General features: G+C 36.8%; 1 protein-coding gene across 1 annotated transcript in view; it reads right to left on the bottom strand.

Annotated features, from left to right (window-relative positions):
- Positions 1-299: 299 nt before the first annotated feature.
- Positions 300-18,247, bottom strand: part of sh3gl2a (SH3 domain containing GRB2 like 2a, endophilin A1) — a 38,570-nt gene continuing 20,622 nt past the window's right edge. The window contains exons 2-12 of the mRNA XM_088006479.1: positions 11,631-11,699; positions 11,182-11,254; positions 9,961-10,104; positions 9,739-9,872; positions 9,501-9,659; positions 9,087-9,190; positions 8,854-8,969; positions 6,427-6,441; positions 6,256-6,267; positions 5,896-5,907; positions 300-4,127 (exon numbers count right to left, since the gene is read on the bottom strand). Of these exons, the coding sequence (XP_087862605.1) occupies positions 3,931-4,127; positions 5,896-5,907; positions 6,256-6,267; positions 6,427-6,441; positions 8,854-8,969; positions 9,087-9,190; positions 9,501-9,659; positions 9,739-9,872; positions 9,961-10,104; positions 11,182-11,254; positions 11,631-11,699 (1,035 nt within the window). The 3' untranslated portion in view covers positions 300-3,930. The remainder of the gene's footprint in view (positions 4,128-5,895; positions 5,908-6,255; positions 6,268-6,426; positions 6,442-8,853; positions 8,970-9,086; positions 9,191-9,500; positions 9,660-9,738; positions 9,873-9,960; positions 10,105-11,181; positions 11,255-11,630; positions 11,700-18,247) is intronic.

Consider the following 18,247-nt stretch of genomic DNA (forward strand, 5'->3'; position numbering starts at 1 on the left):
ACTTTGTAGTTGACTGAAATTGGTCTCTCTCTTTAAGAAGCTCCTACTCTTTTCAACACTCCACCTTCAGCAAGTCATGACAATACTCCACCATGATGCCGTTTACAACTGAGTACGATAAGCTCTGCAGATGTGCAGTGTTTGCTGATAGCTGATTCTTTTTTATGCAAAATTTTATTTTTCTGATTTTATCAAGTCTTAACTCCTTTCAAAGAATCCCTTACTGATTACCATCTTAGCATTTTCTCCAGATAAAAATAAAGACTACAGTCTTAGGTCCACATATGACTGGAGAGACGTTAGGGAATAACCATTTCTTAGTATTTATTTGAATAAATTACATTGACTCATCACATTTCTTATCTTTACATCAAGCGTACAGTCAGAATCCAGTGCAAGAACAGAACAAAAACACAAACAAAACACGAAAATATTTCAAAGACAATCATGTGCAGCACAGAAAACCCCACCCGCCTCACTCTCAACTTGTAACATCACTTCTGCATTATATACTGTATATATATACACATCTATACTGTTTGTGAATACTTTTGACACAGTTACAAAAATAAAATACGTTACTGAAGATGCGTGACTATACACACAAGGTGAAAACAAAACACAAAAAAAGCTGTACAGTCCTCATTGAGGGCAAAGATACACAGAAATCTTTAAAAAAAAGTGAAAGAAGGAAAGAAGAATTTAGCTTAAAAAATGAATAATACACAACCTCTTCAAACTGCAGCACTATTTTTCACCAGCCAACAAAAAAATTGTGCTTCCCTTTGACATAAAAGTAACACTTTTTATATATAGTTGATTTTGCATCATTTATTGTAGCGCTGCTGAATGTAGTAAACTGATCCCTCCATTATTATTTTTAAGCTAAACACTGTCAGAAACGGTGCTCATTAGCAGCAGAGGTTCTCTTTACTTGTTTCTGTGCAGAACATGAGCCATACGCAAACCCAAATACACACACTTCCCCCTAAAATTACATGCATCAACATTAATACGCTGAAAACATCTGCAGAAATTTAATGCATCATCAACGTAGAAGAGTAGAAAGCCTTAGAGATGATGTGTGCACCGCTGCGTCAAGCTGATGAAAACAAAGAACCGTGACTTTTTAAATCTAACAAACGTTGCGCTCTGAGATATATATGGGAAAATAACACTTTTATTATTATCACTTCAATAAATATAAATTAATTCTCAGTCTACTCCTCTATTTGCACATTATCTTGTGCTCCTGGAAATATTCACATTTAGTCTCCTCTTAGTGTTTTCTACAAGTAAACTGGAAGGTAATTATTGGACTAATAGGCAAAACGACGCCTGCGACTGCAGAATAAACTATTGCTCCAAAGAGCAGTCAAATAATGATAGTTTGGAGTTTTTAAAGTGAGGTTTTTCTAGCAGTATTGAGCGGTCAGTATTTTAACTTCAGATTAGAGTGATGAGCACGTCAGAGAGGATTTCTGCCATCTTAAAAAACACCCAGATTCAGAAATTTAATTGATGCAAACTTCATTTCATAAATCTTAAACTATCGTCATTTCCACATTGAATGGTTGTTTAAACCATCTATTATGTATAATCTGCAGGTTCATTTTTATCATTTCCAACCAAACTGTTCTTAAAAAAGTAATTTGGTGTGAAAGAAAAAGGGAATTAATGAATCACTTGCAGCGAACACTAAATTGCAAAAAGAAAACAGGCAATCCAACTTAAAAAAAATTGACTAAATTTGTTTAAAGTAATCAAATTAAGTTTATCTAAGCAAATATATTAAGTTTATTAAATTATCATGTAAAACAAAGGTAAGTAAAGTAAGATGAAGTAAAATTAGCTCAATTTTATTTAAGTTGATGTTCCTTTCTCTCTTTTTTCCAGTGTAGTTTGATTTTTATGCTAATGTTGGAGCTTGACTCGGTGTGTTCTTGTGGACTGTTAAAGGTGTTTGTAAGGGTTGTGCTGTGGTGGGGTTAAGCACAACCCACATATGGAGGCCTTAGTCCTCAATGCAGCTGTCGCAGGTTCGATTCCCGGCCTGGCAACCTTTGCCACACGTCTTCCCCTTTTCTCATTACATTATACACTTTCCTGTCAATGAACTATCAAATAAAGGCCAATAAAACCTTTAAAAAAATAAAGGTGTTTGTGAAAACAAACGTCGCAAAACTATTTAACCGCACATCGACCGACAGTTCAACTTCAGTTCAACCATTCTAGGCCCTGAAAGCTCTGATCACAATTATTTGTTTCTCTAATGATAAACCAACATGAAGCATAGCATAAGCCAATGATAGTGTGCTAAGTTAACCATATTGAGACAGATATTGACACATGTTTTACAACATAGCATATCACCTTCAGCAGGGTAAGGTTGTCATTACACACATACCTGTGCGGCTGCGCTTCAGGAAGTGTTTCTTTGGAAGAGACCTGTCACTCATGTTTCAGTTTTGTTGTTGAGTTTTACTAAGTCTTGCTGATTTAGCCTAATTTACATAGGACAAAAGTAGATTTCAAACTGTACTGTACAGTGATGCATTCTGGGTACAGAATAAACATTTGCTGCACTGCATAACAGAGAAGAGGAAACAGAACAGTCTTCCCCTACTTCAGAATAAGAGCAGGAATATAAACATCTAACTACCTGAATAATTCTTAAATTTGAAAAACAAAACTTCAACACAGATGCCAAACTTTACTCAACTGAGAGTTTATAAAACAGGAAAGTAAATTATCATTTTAGAATTGATCTGGAAAAGTTAATTTAGGGGCAGCGAAGTCAGCTAAACACTTTCAAAGTTAGCAAAAGTGCTAAAGCGCTAAGCAAAATATGAACTTGCTCCGTAGAATTGTTTATAAATACTTCCTTCCTATTCTGCTGAGAAGGAGTTTAGAAGTAGTGTTAAGACAACACAAATTTACAATAAAATCCTAGTAACCCTGTCAGCTATAATCTCCAGCAGGAATTAATCCGGTTCTCCAAACTGTCAAATCAGATACTGACTGTCAATAACAACTCTACAGAACCCCACAATAAAAATCCAACTTTCACTTTAAGACTTTTAAGGTATTGAGTCACAATACATTTCTACTGGGACATATATTTAAGGACTTAATGCTTCAACCACATATTTTGTGGCTTACTGAGAAAATGAGAAACCATAAAAGATGTTTATGTTATGACTCCTTTAAGAGGTAAAAACCTTCACCATGTTGCATCAAACATGCAGATGTTTGTCCTTCCACAATGCTTTGCTGCGTGAAAATTGAAGGACAGTCTGACAAACATGTCTGTAATTTTGGCGAAAACTGATCTGCATCAAATCATTCTTTGCATGAATATCTTAGGAAAATGACTGAAAATGTCAGGGAGTGACCACTATTAAAAGGAGGAAAATTTAACACAAAACCTACCACATGATTTTTGTTGAAATGATTTGAGCTTCATGCTGAACAAACAGAAAGCATGTTGACTCGTTTGTCTTGTCTGCTGAACATGAGAGAAAAGCTTCTACCTTCTAAAATACAAAGACTGAGAAAAAGCGTGAATCAGTAAAGCTGTTCTAATAAACTTATAATGGACTGACAGCTGACTACAACAGAGACGAAATGCAAAAATGACTATAGAAGCTTGAAAGTACCTTAAGTGAGACAGAGAAGAAGTTACGTCAATGCTGGGTTGTTTTTTTTTTTCCCCACACCGATTTCAGTAAAAGTTTCCACACATACTTAGTGCATCCCTGCACTTTGGTCAATCTTCTTCACATCTATTTATTTTGTGTCATTGCTTTTTGACGCCATAACGGAAAAAGTGAAGGTTGTGTTAGTAGGAATGTTTGGGAAAAGGTTAGTGGAAACACTGGAACTGGAGGCCGGGATTCATTGCAGACACAGTTGGTTAGTCTTGACGTCTTACTGGGGTAGCGGCACCAAGATATCCACGTAGTTGATGGGGAAAAAGCCCGAGTTGCCTTGCAGCATTCCCTCGTACCAATTCTCGTCGATCTTATTGGTCAGGGTGATGATGTCGCCCTCTTTGAAGCCTAGCTCACCTTCGTTCTCAGGGTCGAAGTCGTACAAAGCGCGGCAGCAGGGCTGGTCCAACGGGGCTGGAAGGGAAAAAAGAAAGATCAGAAAAGGCTCAAAGAGATTAAAAAGCTTCATATGAGGATCACATTAAAGACTCACCTGGAGACCTGGCTGTAAGAGAGAAAAAGAGGAAGAAACACAGCAAATGTAATACTTGAGAAATTATGAACAGACTCAGATTTTGAATCAGAACCTCAACATTTTGGGAAATGCACTTTTAGAGTTTCAATGAGAAGATGCTCCCACTTCTCTCTTCACTACAGTGAGTTGGCTAATAAAAACTGTGACTTTACTAAACTATGGGAGAGGATTAGCAACCAAAAGAGACTTTAATAGAGTTGGTAAACATCCCGACTGAAAAGCAAAGAAAAGCTTTGAAAGACCCTCAGAAACCCAGGAAATCTGGAAACCTTCAATGTGTTTTTAAAAACAAATTAGGGCGGCTTCGAAGTCTTTCAACCAACCAAGTAGACTCTGCTGGGTTGATACAGTGTCCTGTATTCTTAAACTTTTCCATATTTTGCAACGTTGCTACCACAAACACAACCTGTTTTATTCAGAGTTGATGTCAAACTAACACTCGGTGCTGCATGATGCTGAACTGGAAGAAAAATGAATGATTTTTACAAATTTTGTAGCTCAAAAAAGTGAAAAGTGTGGAATCTGTTTTTTTAAATTATCCCCTTTTACGCCGATTTCAAGGTCATTGAAAAAGGAGTACCACAAGGTTCATCCGTCGGTCCTTTGCTGTCTTCATTAATAACCTTCCATATGTCCATTCTGTCTGTCAAATTCATTTATTTGCACGATGATACTGTAATTTACTCCTGCAGTTTAGACATCTATTGAATTCAATATTCATTAAAAGCTGATTTTATTCTAGTACACAAGGGGTTTTCTGAAAATAAAGGTTTTCTGAATAAGAATAAATCACATTCCATGTTGTTCTTTTACCAAACATTAGAGAGCAGCCAGCATCCTGAACAAGGATCCAGAAAGATCAGGAAGAAAGTCCTGGGGCAGTATTATGTGATTTCCAGGTACATAGTGCCACTTTATAGCACACTCTAGTAACCATGTAACCTTCAGTTATAAAACTGCTCTATATACCAAATATAACTTAAGAACTTTGACTTTGTAATTTAACGCCTTGAAATTTGGCCTCTGTCTCTTTAAGAAACTCCTCTTCTTTCAGGTTTGTTTTTGACACACAATAACAAAGTAAAGCTCAGAGAAGTCGACTTTACATAGCAATGCCCCTTTAAAGCAGGGTTGTGTTAAAAAAATATCCTAAACTTTGAACAAACCTATAAAGTCAAGCCACACTTTTCAGATTGTTATCAGGAATATTTAAAAACTCTGCATCCTTGTAATTCTGCTTCACTATTTTGATCTATTCTGTGTTTGTCTATCACGCAAAACGTTCTTGAAAATTTTCTGGTTATATCATGACTGAAAGTGGAAAAGTTCAAGAACTTGTTCAAGCACCGTTTCATGCCAGTGAGTCATTTCTTGGCTCTAAGGGGGAAACTTTCTGGCTGCATGCAAATTAATGCGGGAGTTACATCATTTCATTTAACTCAGAGGAAATAAGCACATTTCCCAAAGATTTCAGTTACAAATAAACAATAAAACAAAGATTGGTGAGGAAAGAAGGTTCAGAAAGAAACTGCACTGCAAAAAGTAAATAAAACGAAACGAAAAAATTTGTCCTCCAAAGACACAAAGAAGAAAAAATGAAGAGTGATGGAGAAACTTTCCATCCCTTCCCAAGTCACTCTTTCTCACCTGGAGATCTTGCTGCAAAGAGGAAAGGAGAAAATATTTTTAAGCAATCAAACTTTTAGCTCGAAGAAATGATGAACTGATGGAAAAAGACGTAGAGATGATACGTTTAACGTGACAAGAACGTGGGGTGAAACTGAGGCCGGACAGCAAACTGACGGAGAAGTGGGAAAATAAAGAAAAGGGATGAAATCAGAAAACCGTCGACATGGAAACAGAAACACCAAATGCTCGTCTGCTGGTGAAAACGTTCTGGTCTTTATCAATCGGGTTTCCTTTTGCAGGACGAGCAGACGGCACCTGATTTTCTGTTGTTGGTTCAAAACATTTAAGAGCAACAACTGTCTTAGAAAACTGTCTCACCTGGAGACCTGGCTGCAACGGGGGAAAGAGGAGAAACAGCACGAGGGAGTAAAGGGGTTCAGGGAATGGAGGAGGCAGACGCACTAATGAGTTTTCAGTGTAAATGGAAGAAATGTTGAGAAAATGAACTGATTAGAACAGAGATGTGGGAACAAGTTTGACCTGGCTCACCTGGAGACCTGGCACCTGCAGGAAAAACAGAATCATAAAGGAAAAGAAAATGAGGAGTTTGATAAATGCTGCAGAAATAAAAAAAGGTACTAATTTAAGTTTCTAATATATTTAATTGGTTTTATGTAGAATGGAGACTGTTTTACATCTACTTGTTGGATTCATTTTTTTACTTGGGACTTGAACAAAAAATGTTAAAGTCCCAAGTTTTCAAAAATAAACTTGAATATTTCCAGAAATGAAAACTAGAATGTTGGAGAAATGTCGCAATATAGCTGCTGCGACAAGATGCAGAAATTAAACGTACATCTGCTACTTAGTTAGTTTGCTATCTGCACAAACAATCCAGTGCAACATTTGCTAGAGGAAAAGTAAGAAGAAATATTTTGATGTTAGCTTCTATTAGCCACAGCTGGAAGTAGATAAGACTTTTTTACTTTTTTCTCTCACTGCCTTACTAAACCTTTGCAGTTTTAGGTTTGCTAAATGCCAAAAGAAAGAGAAAGAGGCTTTAACATAAATACACCCAGTGATTTGTCTCCAATTAAATCAAATGTTTTAAATTATAAGCCTATGCAGCTCTGACATCATCACCTGGGCTCCCATGCTGCTTAAAGATGTCATAATTTTTGCATTTAGCAGACAAAAACAATTTTGGTGATTCTAATTATGGTGATAGTCAAATGCAAACACGCAGAAACCGGCAAAACAAGCTGCAAACACATGAATGATGCAAATCCCAAAATATATAAATGCAAAAAAATTAAAACAAATGCAAACAAAAAAGGCTGTAACCGCAGACAAAGTGCTGCAATTGCAGGAAAAAGAAGCAAAAAGGAAAAACAGCAGCCACAACAGATGCTTCAAACTCGCTACAGAAAACATAAGTGCTCCAGACCACTAGGGGGAACCAATCACCAAATCATATGGGACCAGACAATCAGTAAAGATGGGATGTCACATCATTTAACAGGATTTCCAGAGGAAAGGAAAGGTGTGTTATACTTCCTGTCTTTTACAGTGTTAAACAACAGCAGCATATTTACGTAGGTAATGTTCCCTACTCCAGACTCCCCCTAGGGGACTGGAGGATTTCCAACTTTGGATTTTGTTTAGCAAATTTTCAACATTTCATATTTGCTGTTTCTCTTAGCATTGCCATAATTTTGCCTTTTCTTCTATTTTTTGTGTTTGCAGTTTTTCATTTGATTGCAGCAGTTTTTATTTGAGTTTTTCTGTTGGATTAGTGTGTGTGTGTGTGTGTGTGTGTGTGTGTGTGCGTTTGTTTGTAATACCTTGTGGGGACGATTTTCCTGACATATACTACGTTGTGGGGACCAATTGCTCCTTGTGGGGACCGGAGCTGGTCGCCACAAGGGGAAACCCTGTTTTTGATTTAGGGCTAAGGTATGAATTGAGTTTTGGTTAGGGTTAGGTATGTGATGGTTAGGGTTAGGAAAAGGGTAAAGGTTAGGTTTAGGCTGTAGAAATGAATGGAAGTCAATGGAAAGTCCCCACAAAGATAGCAACACAAACATGTGTGTGTGTGTGTGTGTGGGGGGGGGTTGTGTGTGTGTGTGTGTGTGTGTGTGTGTGTATGTGTGTGTGTTTTGGAGTTTGCATCATTCACGTGTTTGCAGCTCCTCTCACCCTTTACTCCATGTTTGCATCTGTTAGTGATATTTTTATACATTATGTAAATATATTTTTGACTATATGTTATAACTGGAATGTTACTATATTGTTTGTAAAACTAGTAAATCTAAATTAAAAGTCAATATCTCACAATTATACAAAAGATGGAACCAGAAATAATTTAGTTTATTTTTTTCTCATTTGTTTTTTATTTATCAATAATGGAAAGAGGGAAATAAAATATATTATTTTTACTCATTAAAAACCCTAAAAGGAGGTGAGAGATACACTGCAAAAACACAAAATCTTCAAAAATATTTTTGGTCTAGTTTCTACAGCAAATATCTCACTTAACTTTACAGCAAGTTATAGCAGCTTGTTTTAAGTCAATAATTTCTTAATATTGATGAAAAAGCTCTAGTTCTATAGCATGGGAGAAATATGTTGTTATAAGTGAAATAATCTGCCAGCATAACTAGAACTTTTTCATCAGTATTAAAGAAATATTGACTTAAAACAACCTGCTATATTTTGCAGAGACAGTACTTATAAGGTAGCTTTTCTTATTTCAAGTGTTGTGAGATATTTACAGTAGAAACTGGACCAAAATTATTTGGTAAGATTTTGTGGTTTTGCATTGACTTGTTTTGACTTGAAAATTAATAATACAAATATTTTTAAAAGAGGTCTCAAAGACTGGAAGAAAATTGACAATGAAGAAGTAAAAGTCCAGAAATGTTCCTTGACGTTGAATGAGGATTTTGTGTCTCCTGGCGGCTGGCAGAGCCTCACCTGGAGAGCGAGCGCCGTGGATCCCTCCGTTGTGGTTCTCACTGATGCTGAAGTCCAGAGACGTACGAGGCTTCGGTACAAACTCTTTCCTCGGTTTGTTGGATGTATCTCTTATCCTGGCAGAAAACAAAACGTTTGGTTTCAGCAGGTTGCGGCTCAAACGTTTAACGTCCGTCGTTCTTTAGTGTTGGTTTCTGTTAGACCGGGTGAAACTCTGAGGCGCTGGTACTGACCGTTCGTCGATCTTGCTGGAGAGCTGTGTGAGGATCTCAGCGGACCGGGTGTGGTACTGCAGCTGAGCATGGACCAGCGCCGCCAGCTGGCTCACCTGTTCGATCTGATGGAGAAACCAACATAGATGCTCAGTAAATGTTCACTGAAGATTTTTGTTTATTAAAATTGGAATAATGTTAGATTAAATTAGATGCTTTCAGCACAGAAGTATTACTAATATAGCTGCAAAGAAACAGACTGAGATGCAGCAGATAAAAACCAATTGACTTTAGATTCGGTCATTTAAACTCAACCCAGATTCAACTGAATCGCTGTTGGTGGTGGTGATGTTTTCAGCAGGACCAGGGGCCCCAATCAGATTCTGCCCAGGGCCCCGTAGCACTTTGGGCCGGCCGTGGATGTGTGAGACTTACGTCACTCTCCAGCAGGTTGAACATGCTCTGCTCTGCGACTTCCTTGGAGTCGTCGAACTTCTCCAGCGCCGCTTTGAGCTCGTCCTCCGTCACTTTGGCCTGGCGCTTCTTCTTGTAGTCAAAGTCCAGACGGCGACCTTCCAGCTTCTTCAGGTGATGCTGCCAAGGTCAAACTGACAGTGAGCAGACAGACTCCAGCCCAACTCGAGCTGCTGCTGCGGTGAATAAAACACTCAACCTGGATCTCTTTGAGGTCTTTTTCGTGAAGGTTCTGCATCGGGTCGATGAAGTTCTGCTTCACCTCCATGTCCAGAGCGTCTTTGACCTCACCCAGCTCATGCATGGCCTCTCCGACGTCGATCAGAACCAGACCTGCAGCCACAAACGTCAGGTTTAAAACCAGCTTTCATTTTCAGAGGAGTGGTTCTGTGTTTTTTAGCTTCGAGGCCCACAGCCTCACCAAAGTTGGAGTCCTCTCCGAGCTCCCGGCCGAACCGCTGCATGGACTCTCCCAGGATGGTCTCGGTCTGCGTGTAGCCCGGCCCCTTCTCCTGCCCCCGCATACGGGACATGGAGCTCATCATGCTCATCTTGGCTCTGGTTGCTGCACAACAACGACAAAACGCAATAAAACAGAGGAAACCTAAATGCCGTGGGCTGTTTGAACAACTGTTACAGTCATAGTGCTGACGTTTCTTAAACTTTTGAAACATTTGACGTTCCATTGGATCAATCGGCAACTAAAAAATAGATGCTGTAAATAAATTGACAAACAGGGCTTGATTAGCATGTTTACTACACTGCCACTGCTGCTTTTGTAATATAAAACAAGAATATTTTCAAATATCAACGCATATGAATCGACTTGTCGCAATAATGTTACTTAAAAACAACAATATTAAAGTTTACCACAATAACTATTGGGGCAATTTATTATCCAGCAAAATTAGTTATTATGACATTATTAATTATGAATAAAAATGGCCCTCGTTGATATATTTCCTAATTTTAAGCTAAATTATGTCACACATAATATAATAAAAACAGATAATAAGTTTATATTAAAATATATTAGTGGTGGGATTCAACTAAAATTTTTATCCTCAATGAAATGATAAAAACTGCAAGTTTATTTCTGTTTTATATTTTATATTTCTAAATGTATTTTCACTGAGGCCATTTGTAAAACTCATGTTTTGTAAAAGTTTAGATTTAATCATGTTCCTAAGTACAAAGCATGATTTATTAAACATGTGAAAAGAATAAAATATGAGCAACTTTTTCTAAGGCTCTACTCTCACTTCATGTTTCTTGTTTAGGTAATTTAAAAAAATATTCCTAAAAACTAACAATTTACTGTAACTATAACTAATTATTAATAATTTATAAAAATTAAACCAATAAACATTTTTTAAATGTTCCAGAACAGAAATACTTTGTGTTACAGACAAAAAAAAATTATATCTTGGAAAAATAAACTTTTCAGAGTTAACCTCCTGAACGGAGCCGGGTCTAAAGTTTTGGACTGGAGCCTCCATTTTAACTGAAATTTAAGGATAATCATCAAAGATTCAGACAATGTGCCAGCGTGTAGAATAAAATATTTGTGTCTGTCTGGATACACACATCATGTTAATAAATCATTTTTTAACATTAAAGCGGTGCAGTGGTGGTGTGTCACCTGGGTTCGGCTGCAGATACTCGGTGGTTTTTGTCATGATGTCCAGCACGGCTCGAGAGGTGGTGTCCACCCTCTGCAAACCCAAACACAGAAACAGGGAGAGAAAACCGGAGCGATGCCGAGCGGGTCAGAACACGCAGCTTCGCTTCGCAGATAGAAAACACACTTCAGCCGACATACTGACAGAAGACATGGTGAGATAAATGTACTGATGCTTTAGGAATTAAAAACAGTAAAAATCAACTAAATCTATAAGGGGGGAAATTGTATTCATCATATTATAGAAACTTAAATGTATTTTTTTTCTACATATTTTGTTTTTTCTCTATGAGATTTTGAGCAAAATAAATATTTAGGAAAACGTTTGTCCATTCAAGACATAAAATTATTTTTAAAAAACCATTAAAACATCCTGAAACAACAATAATGATAATAATGAGCAGACATGCCTTTTCCATTTCAGTGAAGTCCACATCGAGCTTCGTTCCTTCTGCTCCTCCGACTTTCTCGCTCACTCTCTGCAAAACAAACAAGAAGCTGCTAGGTAAATAAACATACCGTGAAGATTTATTTAACATCTTTAAAACCAACATAAAACATTCAGGAACAATCAACAAATACAGTTTGGCAAAGTACTACAAGAATTATAACATATTCTTCATGCTAATCTATTAAATAATTTGCAGCTAAATTATTTTGTTTTACTGTGTTAAGCTAACAGATCTATGGACCAATGCATCAACAAGCTGGAAGTAACGTCCTTTCTTGCAAAAAGCACAAATATAGAAATATTTATGATGGCGTATAAGGACCATTGTAGATAGAAAGAAAAAAACATTTCTGCCAAGAAATCTGAAATTTTGAGATTAATGTTGAAAATTTTCTATATAAAAAATAAAGTTTCAGAGTTTGAAAAGTTGAAACCTTTCTAAGAAAAAAAAATTAATCTCAGAAATTTTCTAGATTAAAAATGGAAATTTTTGAGCTTGAAAAAAAAATAGATTGTCAGAAATTTTGTAGAAAAAACTTGGAAATGTCTGAGTTTCAAAAGTTGAAAATTTGCTAGAAAAAATAATTTAATTTTGAAATTGTCAAGTTCTCAAAAAAAAAAAAAAAACATGGACACTTCTGAGTTCAAATGTTGAACATTTTTGACTTTTGAAAATTTCCCTGTTTATTTCTAGAAAGTTTCTGAGCTATTTATTGGACGTCCACTCCTCTTTTTCTCTTTCTGCAGTGGCCCTGATACTCCGTTGTAAATCTCCTCCTGCCTCCTCAATGTCATCTGGAAATCCTGCCAGAATCCTGCTCCTGGGTGTGATGCAGCTACACGCCTTTAGGGGGCAGCAGTGAGACACAAGGCTCACTGGCTGCGGGGAAATGTCACGCTGTATGACAGTAGACATGGTGAGCGCCTGGACAGCAGAGGTTGTTTTTCTTAAATGAAGGACAGTTAAAGTCCTAAATGTGTCTTTGCTCCTTATTTCCTGTGAAATCGCCGTGACGACCCTAAATGGAGCGAATAAAACGGATCCTGTAGAGGTGGCAGAGCACAGAGGGATGATATGTGGCACAGAGAATTGGGGTTTTATTTTTTTAAGGACTAAGCTTGTGGCAGCAGTTTGTGCTTCGTAAGATTTTCTGTGAGTCATCCGAGTCTCTTTTGATCCCACATGTGAGAACGCCTAATAACCTGGCAGCCATGCAGAGCACAAGCACATCTACAGACTCAGAGGGAAGCTACACGTCCTGTCATTGATTTCTTTTTTTTTTTTACCATAGAGCCTGAACATGTTTGCCATGGAAACAGGTGAAGGTGCAATGTGAACGACTCTCCTGCTTCGCTTTGTCAGACCAGAGCAGCAGGAGATGCAGGATGTGAGCAAACGAAGCAGGTGAGGTCAAAATTACTCAGAAAAGGAACAAAAACTGAGACGTTGCTTTTAAAATAGAGCTCAAGGTAACAGAAACCTCTTCATCTTCAAAATAGGACTGTAAACAGTTAATCAATGCAATAAAATGATTTCTCAGCAGACGATCGTTACCATTTTCTATAGCTCTAATCTTAAGTGCCATCTGAAAAGCATTTGTGCAAACTTTCATGCTTTTATTGCCTTCCAATCAATTCTAGCCATATTTATATTTTACACTAAACAAAGAAAATAATAATAATAATAATATGAAATAAAGGTAGACCAACAGATTTATGATCATATTTGAGTTAAAAATGGTTCTTGGTAATTTATTTGAACTCATCTTCTGGCCACATTGTTTTGGATTTACTGGCGTTTTTTCCTGAACTGCTCGACTCCTGGATGAAACATGAAGGAAGCAGCAGGTGAAATTATCTGGTTGCAGCAGCAGTAATGATTTGCATGCACAGATAAAATAGTTCATGATTTCTATGGAAATTAGGAGTCAGGCCAAGCCTCGCACTCAGCACTCGCAGATATTAATAAGACATCTGAGCTGATAACGCTCAGAGTGGCAGCATGAGAGGTTTTTATTTTGTCACGCTGAAATATTTAACCCTGCATAATGAAGCCATTGTTTTACATTTCTCTGACAGATGGAGCAGCTATTCTTTGGTCTGAGATTTTAAATGTTGTGCTCTAGAAATCTGAAGGAAAAAAAAAAAAAAACACATTTTCTCTGTGACATTTAGAAACTGTGAGCAGCAAATCCACATTTTCCACTCTGGGATTTTTGCTCGCCTGTTAATAAAAATAACTTCTTTGTCATATGCGCAGAAAAAACTGGGCAATTAAATAAATAAAACATCAGAAATTCAAATAAAAGCACAGCGACATGCATTGAAAACTACAAAAAGTTTAAATCATAGGAGTTTAAAAGTCAGTTTTTCAGTCTTAGTTTGGACCTAAACTAAATGTTTAGGTCCAAGCTAATTGTTAGCTTATTAGCTAATGTGCAAATTAGTTTGCCAATAAGCGGCAAGCTAAAAAAAATTGCAAACTAAATATTTAGCTTATTTAGTTTGTAAACTAAATGTTTAGCTTGGATCTAAATATTTTGTTTCTTAAATAATGATTTAATTACTAACTAAATATTTAACTTCCTAACTATACATTTAATGTTCAAGCTAAATTAATTAATTAATTTAGTTTTGATCTAAATTAATTATATACAATTAAATGTTTATTTTAGAAATAAATACTTATTTTGTAACTAACATGTAGTCAAACTAAATATATGTAGGTAAATATTAAGTTTGCTAACTAAATATTTAGCTTCCTAAGCAAATGATCTGACAGCTAAATCTGTCGTTTGTAAGCTAAATATTTAGTTTGTAAGTTATATATTTATTGTAGAGCTAAATATTTCATTTACAAGTTAAATGTTTAGTTCTGAAACTAAACATTTAACTTGCAAATTAAATAATTTGTTTGAAACTATAGGACATTTAGAAATGTATGAATTATATGGTGAAAATATGAAAAATGAACACCCAGTTTTATTCTCTATGACAGGCTTACAAAACCCAAAACAGTGATGTCTATTTTTCACTGTGACCTATAATATTCAGTCCCTTAAAGGCACAAGGGACTCGGTTAAAGCGTCTCACTCAGCAGCAGATCTACTGCTGCGCAGCCATGATGCTAACGGCGCGGCGCCCACGTTCCTCTGGCTGAATCTGCTTTCCAGGGAAGGACACCACAAGGTGAAGCGAGCAGCAGAGACGGCAGAGTGAAGTGAACCTGAAGCAGATCAGCTGGCTGCAGGGAAATAACAGCAGTGGTGCAAAAGAGACGTCACAGCTCCCTGCATGACGGAGATAGACTCATAATTAGCTCGTTTGAACAAAAATGATGGGGAGCGGGCGCCACATGGCTCGGTGGTAAAACAGCCGCGCTGTATGCAGAGACTACAGACCTCAACACAGTTCGATCACTGAACCTCATCTACGCTCTCTGTCCTTCTTCCTGTCAAGCTACTGTTGAATTGAAACCTTTAAAACATTATGAGTTGAGCTCAATAATCAGAGAGTAACAGAAATGCAAAAACAACAAATCCACCAAAAGAAACAAACTATGAAAACAAAAACATCTGCTTGAAGGCCAAGTGTCATTGCTAAAGGACACAATTACGTATTTGGGGAATATGGGATGTAATCATATGTTGCTAAGTTGAGTTTGCATGTTCTTCTTCTACTGCACATGCAGGATTTGAACAAAGTTCTTCAACAAATTCTCAAAATAACAAGACACTGAGTGCTTTAAACACGTGATGAAACTGAACGTGTTCTCCACTGCAACACAAATCTGATGCTGGTTGCAGCAGCGACTCAGGAATAATATAATCTAATCTAATGCAACACTATGGAAATGCTTCACTTCACTCAGCATGCTGAATGCTTGAACCATTAACTACTTTCTCATAAAACCAGCTAATAATTATCTGAGCTCTTTTGACCATTAACAGAGGATTGAAATTTTCTTCCCAGATTGCTGTTTAATCCATTAATCCATTGATCCATTAATACGATTTAAAAGCAAACAGGATGGTGACGCTCCAGATAAGTAACACACCCGGTAACGATGCAGCAGGACACTGTGAATTACACACCGTTGTCAGTATAGATGAACTATTCTGCAGAGCAGCACATCAAAAGTAACCTCGAAGACATGGCAGGATTTCTGTTCTGACAACAAATATAGTTTGTTGTAAATACACCAGATAAAATCGATCAGTCAATCAAAATTATTATCTGAAATGGTTGTAACTAAAGTACAGAAAAAGAAGTGTCTTCTCCAGGCAGGCTGTAGTCAACATGCGCACACACACACACACACACACACACACACACACACACACACACACACACACACACACACACACACACACACACACACACACACACGCGCGCGGCTCTCACACTCCCCTGTTTGATTCTCACTGACGGGATATGAGTCACTGCTGCAGAAACTGCAGCAACTTTTGTCTGTTTAAAAGCGATATCTTCAGTCTGACGCACAATGAGCAATTTTAAAAATCACAAAGGGCTTCAAAATGTCATAATGTACAAAACTCAAGTCAAAAATGAGAAAATTAGCTCCACTCTGCGTCACATTTGTTCAGCAATGAATAGAAAATGACTGTTGGTGCTAATTCTGCTGTTGGACTATAAAGGCAGGAAAAAATGCAATTTTCCACAAATATTTTTGATATTCATGACATTTTCTGTCACTCTAATTCAAAATATGTTTAGCAATCCTTTCTAGGGTTGCAACTAACGATTATTTTAGTTATTGATTATTCTGATAATTAATTGACTATTTGGATTTTTAAAAATTGGCACATTCTGCTGATTTTTTCTGCCTTTTATATAATAAACAACAATAAAAAGTTACTTTTGAAAGAGAAATTAAACATTTTACTACCTAAAATGCAATGATGCAGCATTTCTGAGGTGAATTCCTGATCATTTGTAGCAACAGATGAATCTGCAGTTTCAAAATACTTCTAATATCAAAAGTTTTTTATTATTATCTTAAATCCAAAATGCATTTTTGTACAGTTTTGGCCTAATTATTTCTCTAATTGTCCTGTTCTTTCAGCAAAAGGCATTATTTAGAGTCTGTATACTCCCATCAATAATTAATTGATTATTTCAATAATCACCATTAATCCAATTAATCCAGTCCTAATTGTCACATCTAAAGATTTCTGTGGACTGTAATCTATAATCTCACTGTATGAATCCATATTAAAGTATATTCTATTGTAAATATCAGCTCTTTGATTGAAAGAGACAAAAATGGTCAACAAATTTGAACAAAAACATGAGTGTTTTGCTTATTTTTCACACAAATTGTCAACTGACCAGCTAGTTCTGTTTGTATTTAATTCACTTATTTATTGTAGTGTCGTTTTTTTTTTAGTGTTTTTTTCTACAACATTTAATTTTCTCACGTATAAACGGATCTCTCCTGCCCTGAATCCCTCAGTAAATCGCCGTTTGGCTGGTATTTGTGTGCAGGTCTGTGGTATTTATTCAGCAGCGCCGGTTCACCTGCAGGCCGCCTTCAGGTATTTTCTCTGCAGGAACGGAGATCTGCCCACACAGCTTAATGGAAATGCTCCTGGCACACGCAGCAGAAGAGTTTAAACTGCGACTCCTTCACACCTGTGTGAGACACGCTCTCATAATGCTATTAAAAGGCTGAGGCACAGTGTGACACACAGCATCTGCAGCTTTAGCTCAACTTCCGGAATAGATTACGCAGTTCACAGAACATGAAGCAACAATATAATATCTGCAGTGCATGAGCCCAGGGCCTGGTGTGATCTCTTCCTGCATCTGCTTTGGCATTTCTCTAAATTGCTTGAATAAAGTGAAACTGCGTGCAGCTTAATACTTTCAGCTTTGTTGATTTGTTTTCCTTCCCTCTTTGGTTTTATTCTCTTAATTTGATCTTGGTTGATTCAAAAGCAGCAAATATTGAAGATCAGGGTTGTTGCCTTCACACCTTTTTAAAAATTCATAGGATTTCTATAATTATGCAAAAAAAGAAAGTAATCCTCCTCTAAATGCCTTTTAAAGATTGTCAGACCAAAATGCTACAAATGACTTTTTACCATGAAGCGCCACCCTGTCATCTTCTACATGATCAGGTCTGTCGCAATCAGCAATTAATCAATTAATCAATTAAGAGCATGATATGTTGAAACAAACTCTATAAGAAACTGGATGATAAAATCTTCAGCCTGATGTTTTAGTCTGAACCATCCCCTTTTTTCTGAGGGACAATTTAGCTTACAGAGACATCATCATTTATTTTATTTGTTGTTTTATTTATTTTGCATATTTGAAGCATCTTCCACTTTCAGTGTTAAATGATCATCAAAATTTAAAGTTTATTGATCTTTGAAAATGTGTCGAGGATTATTATGCTTTTGTCAACAACAATGTTATCGTTTACCGCAATAACTTCTGAACAAATTATGGTCATCATGACAGGCCTACCCACGTCCATTATTCAGTCTGCCCGGCCTTTTACTAGTCTGCAGTCAGAAAAGGGGAAGCTAACATCTCTGCAGACCACAC

The sequence above is a fragment of the Poecilia mexicana genome, unplaced genomic scaffold (genome assembly GCF_051168715.1).
Source record: "Poecilia mexicana isolate PSO_F unplaced genomic scaffold, ASM5116871v1 scaffold_1, whole genome shotgun sequence".
Classification (NCBI taxonomy): domain Eukaryota; kingdom Metazoa; phylum Chordata; class Actinopteri; order Cyprinodontiformes; family Poeciliidae; genus Poecilia; species Poecilia mexicana.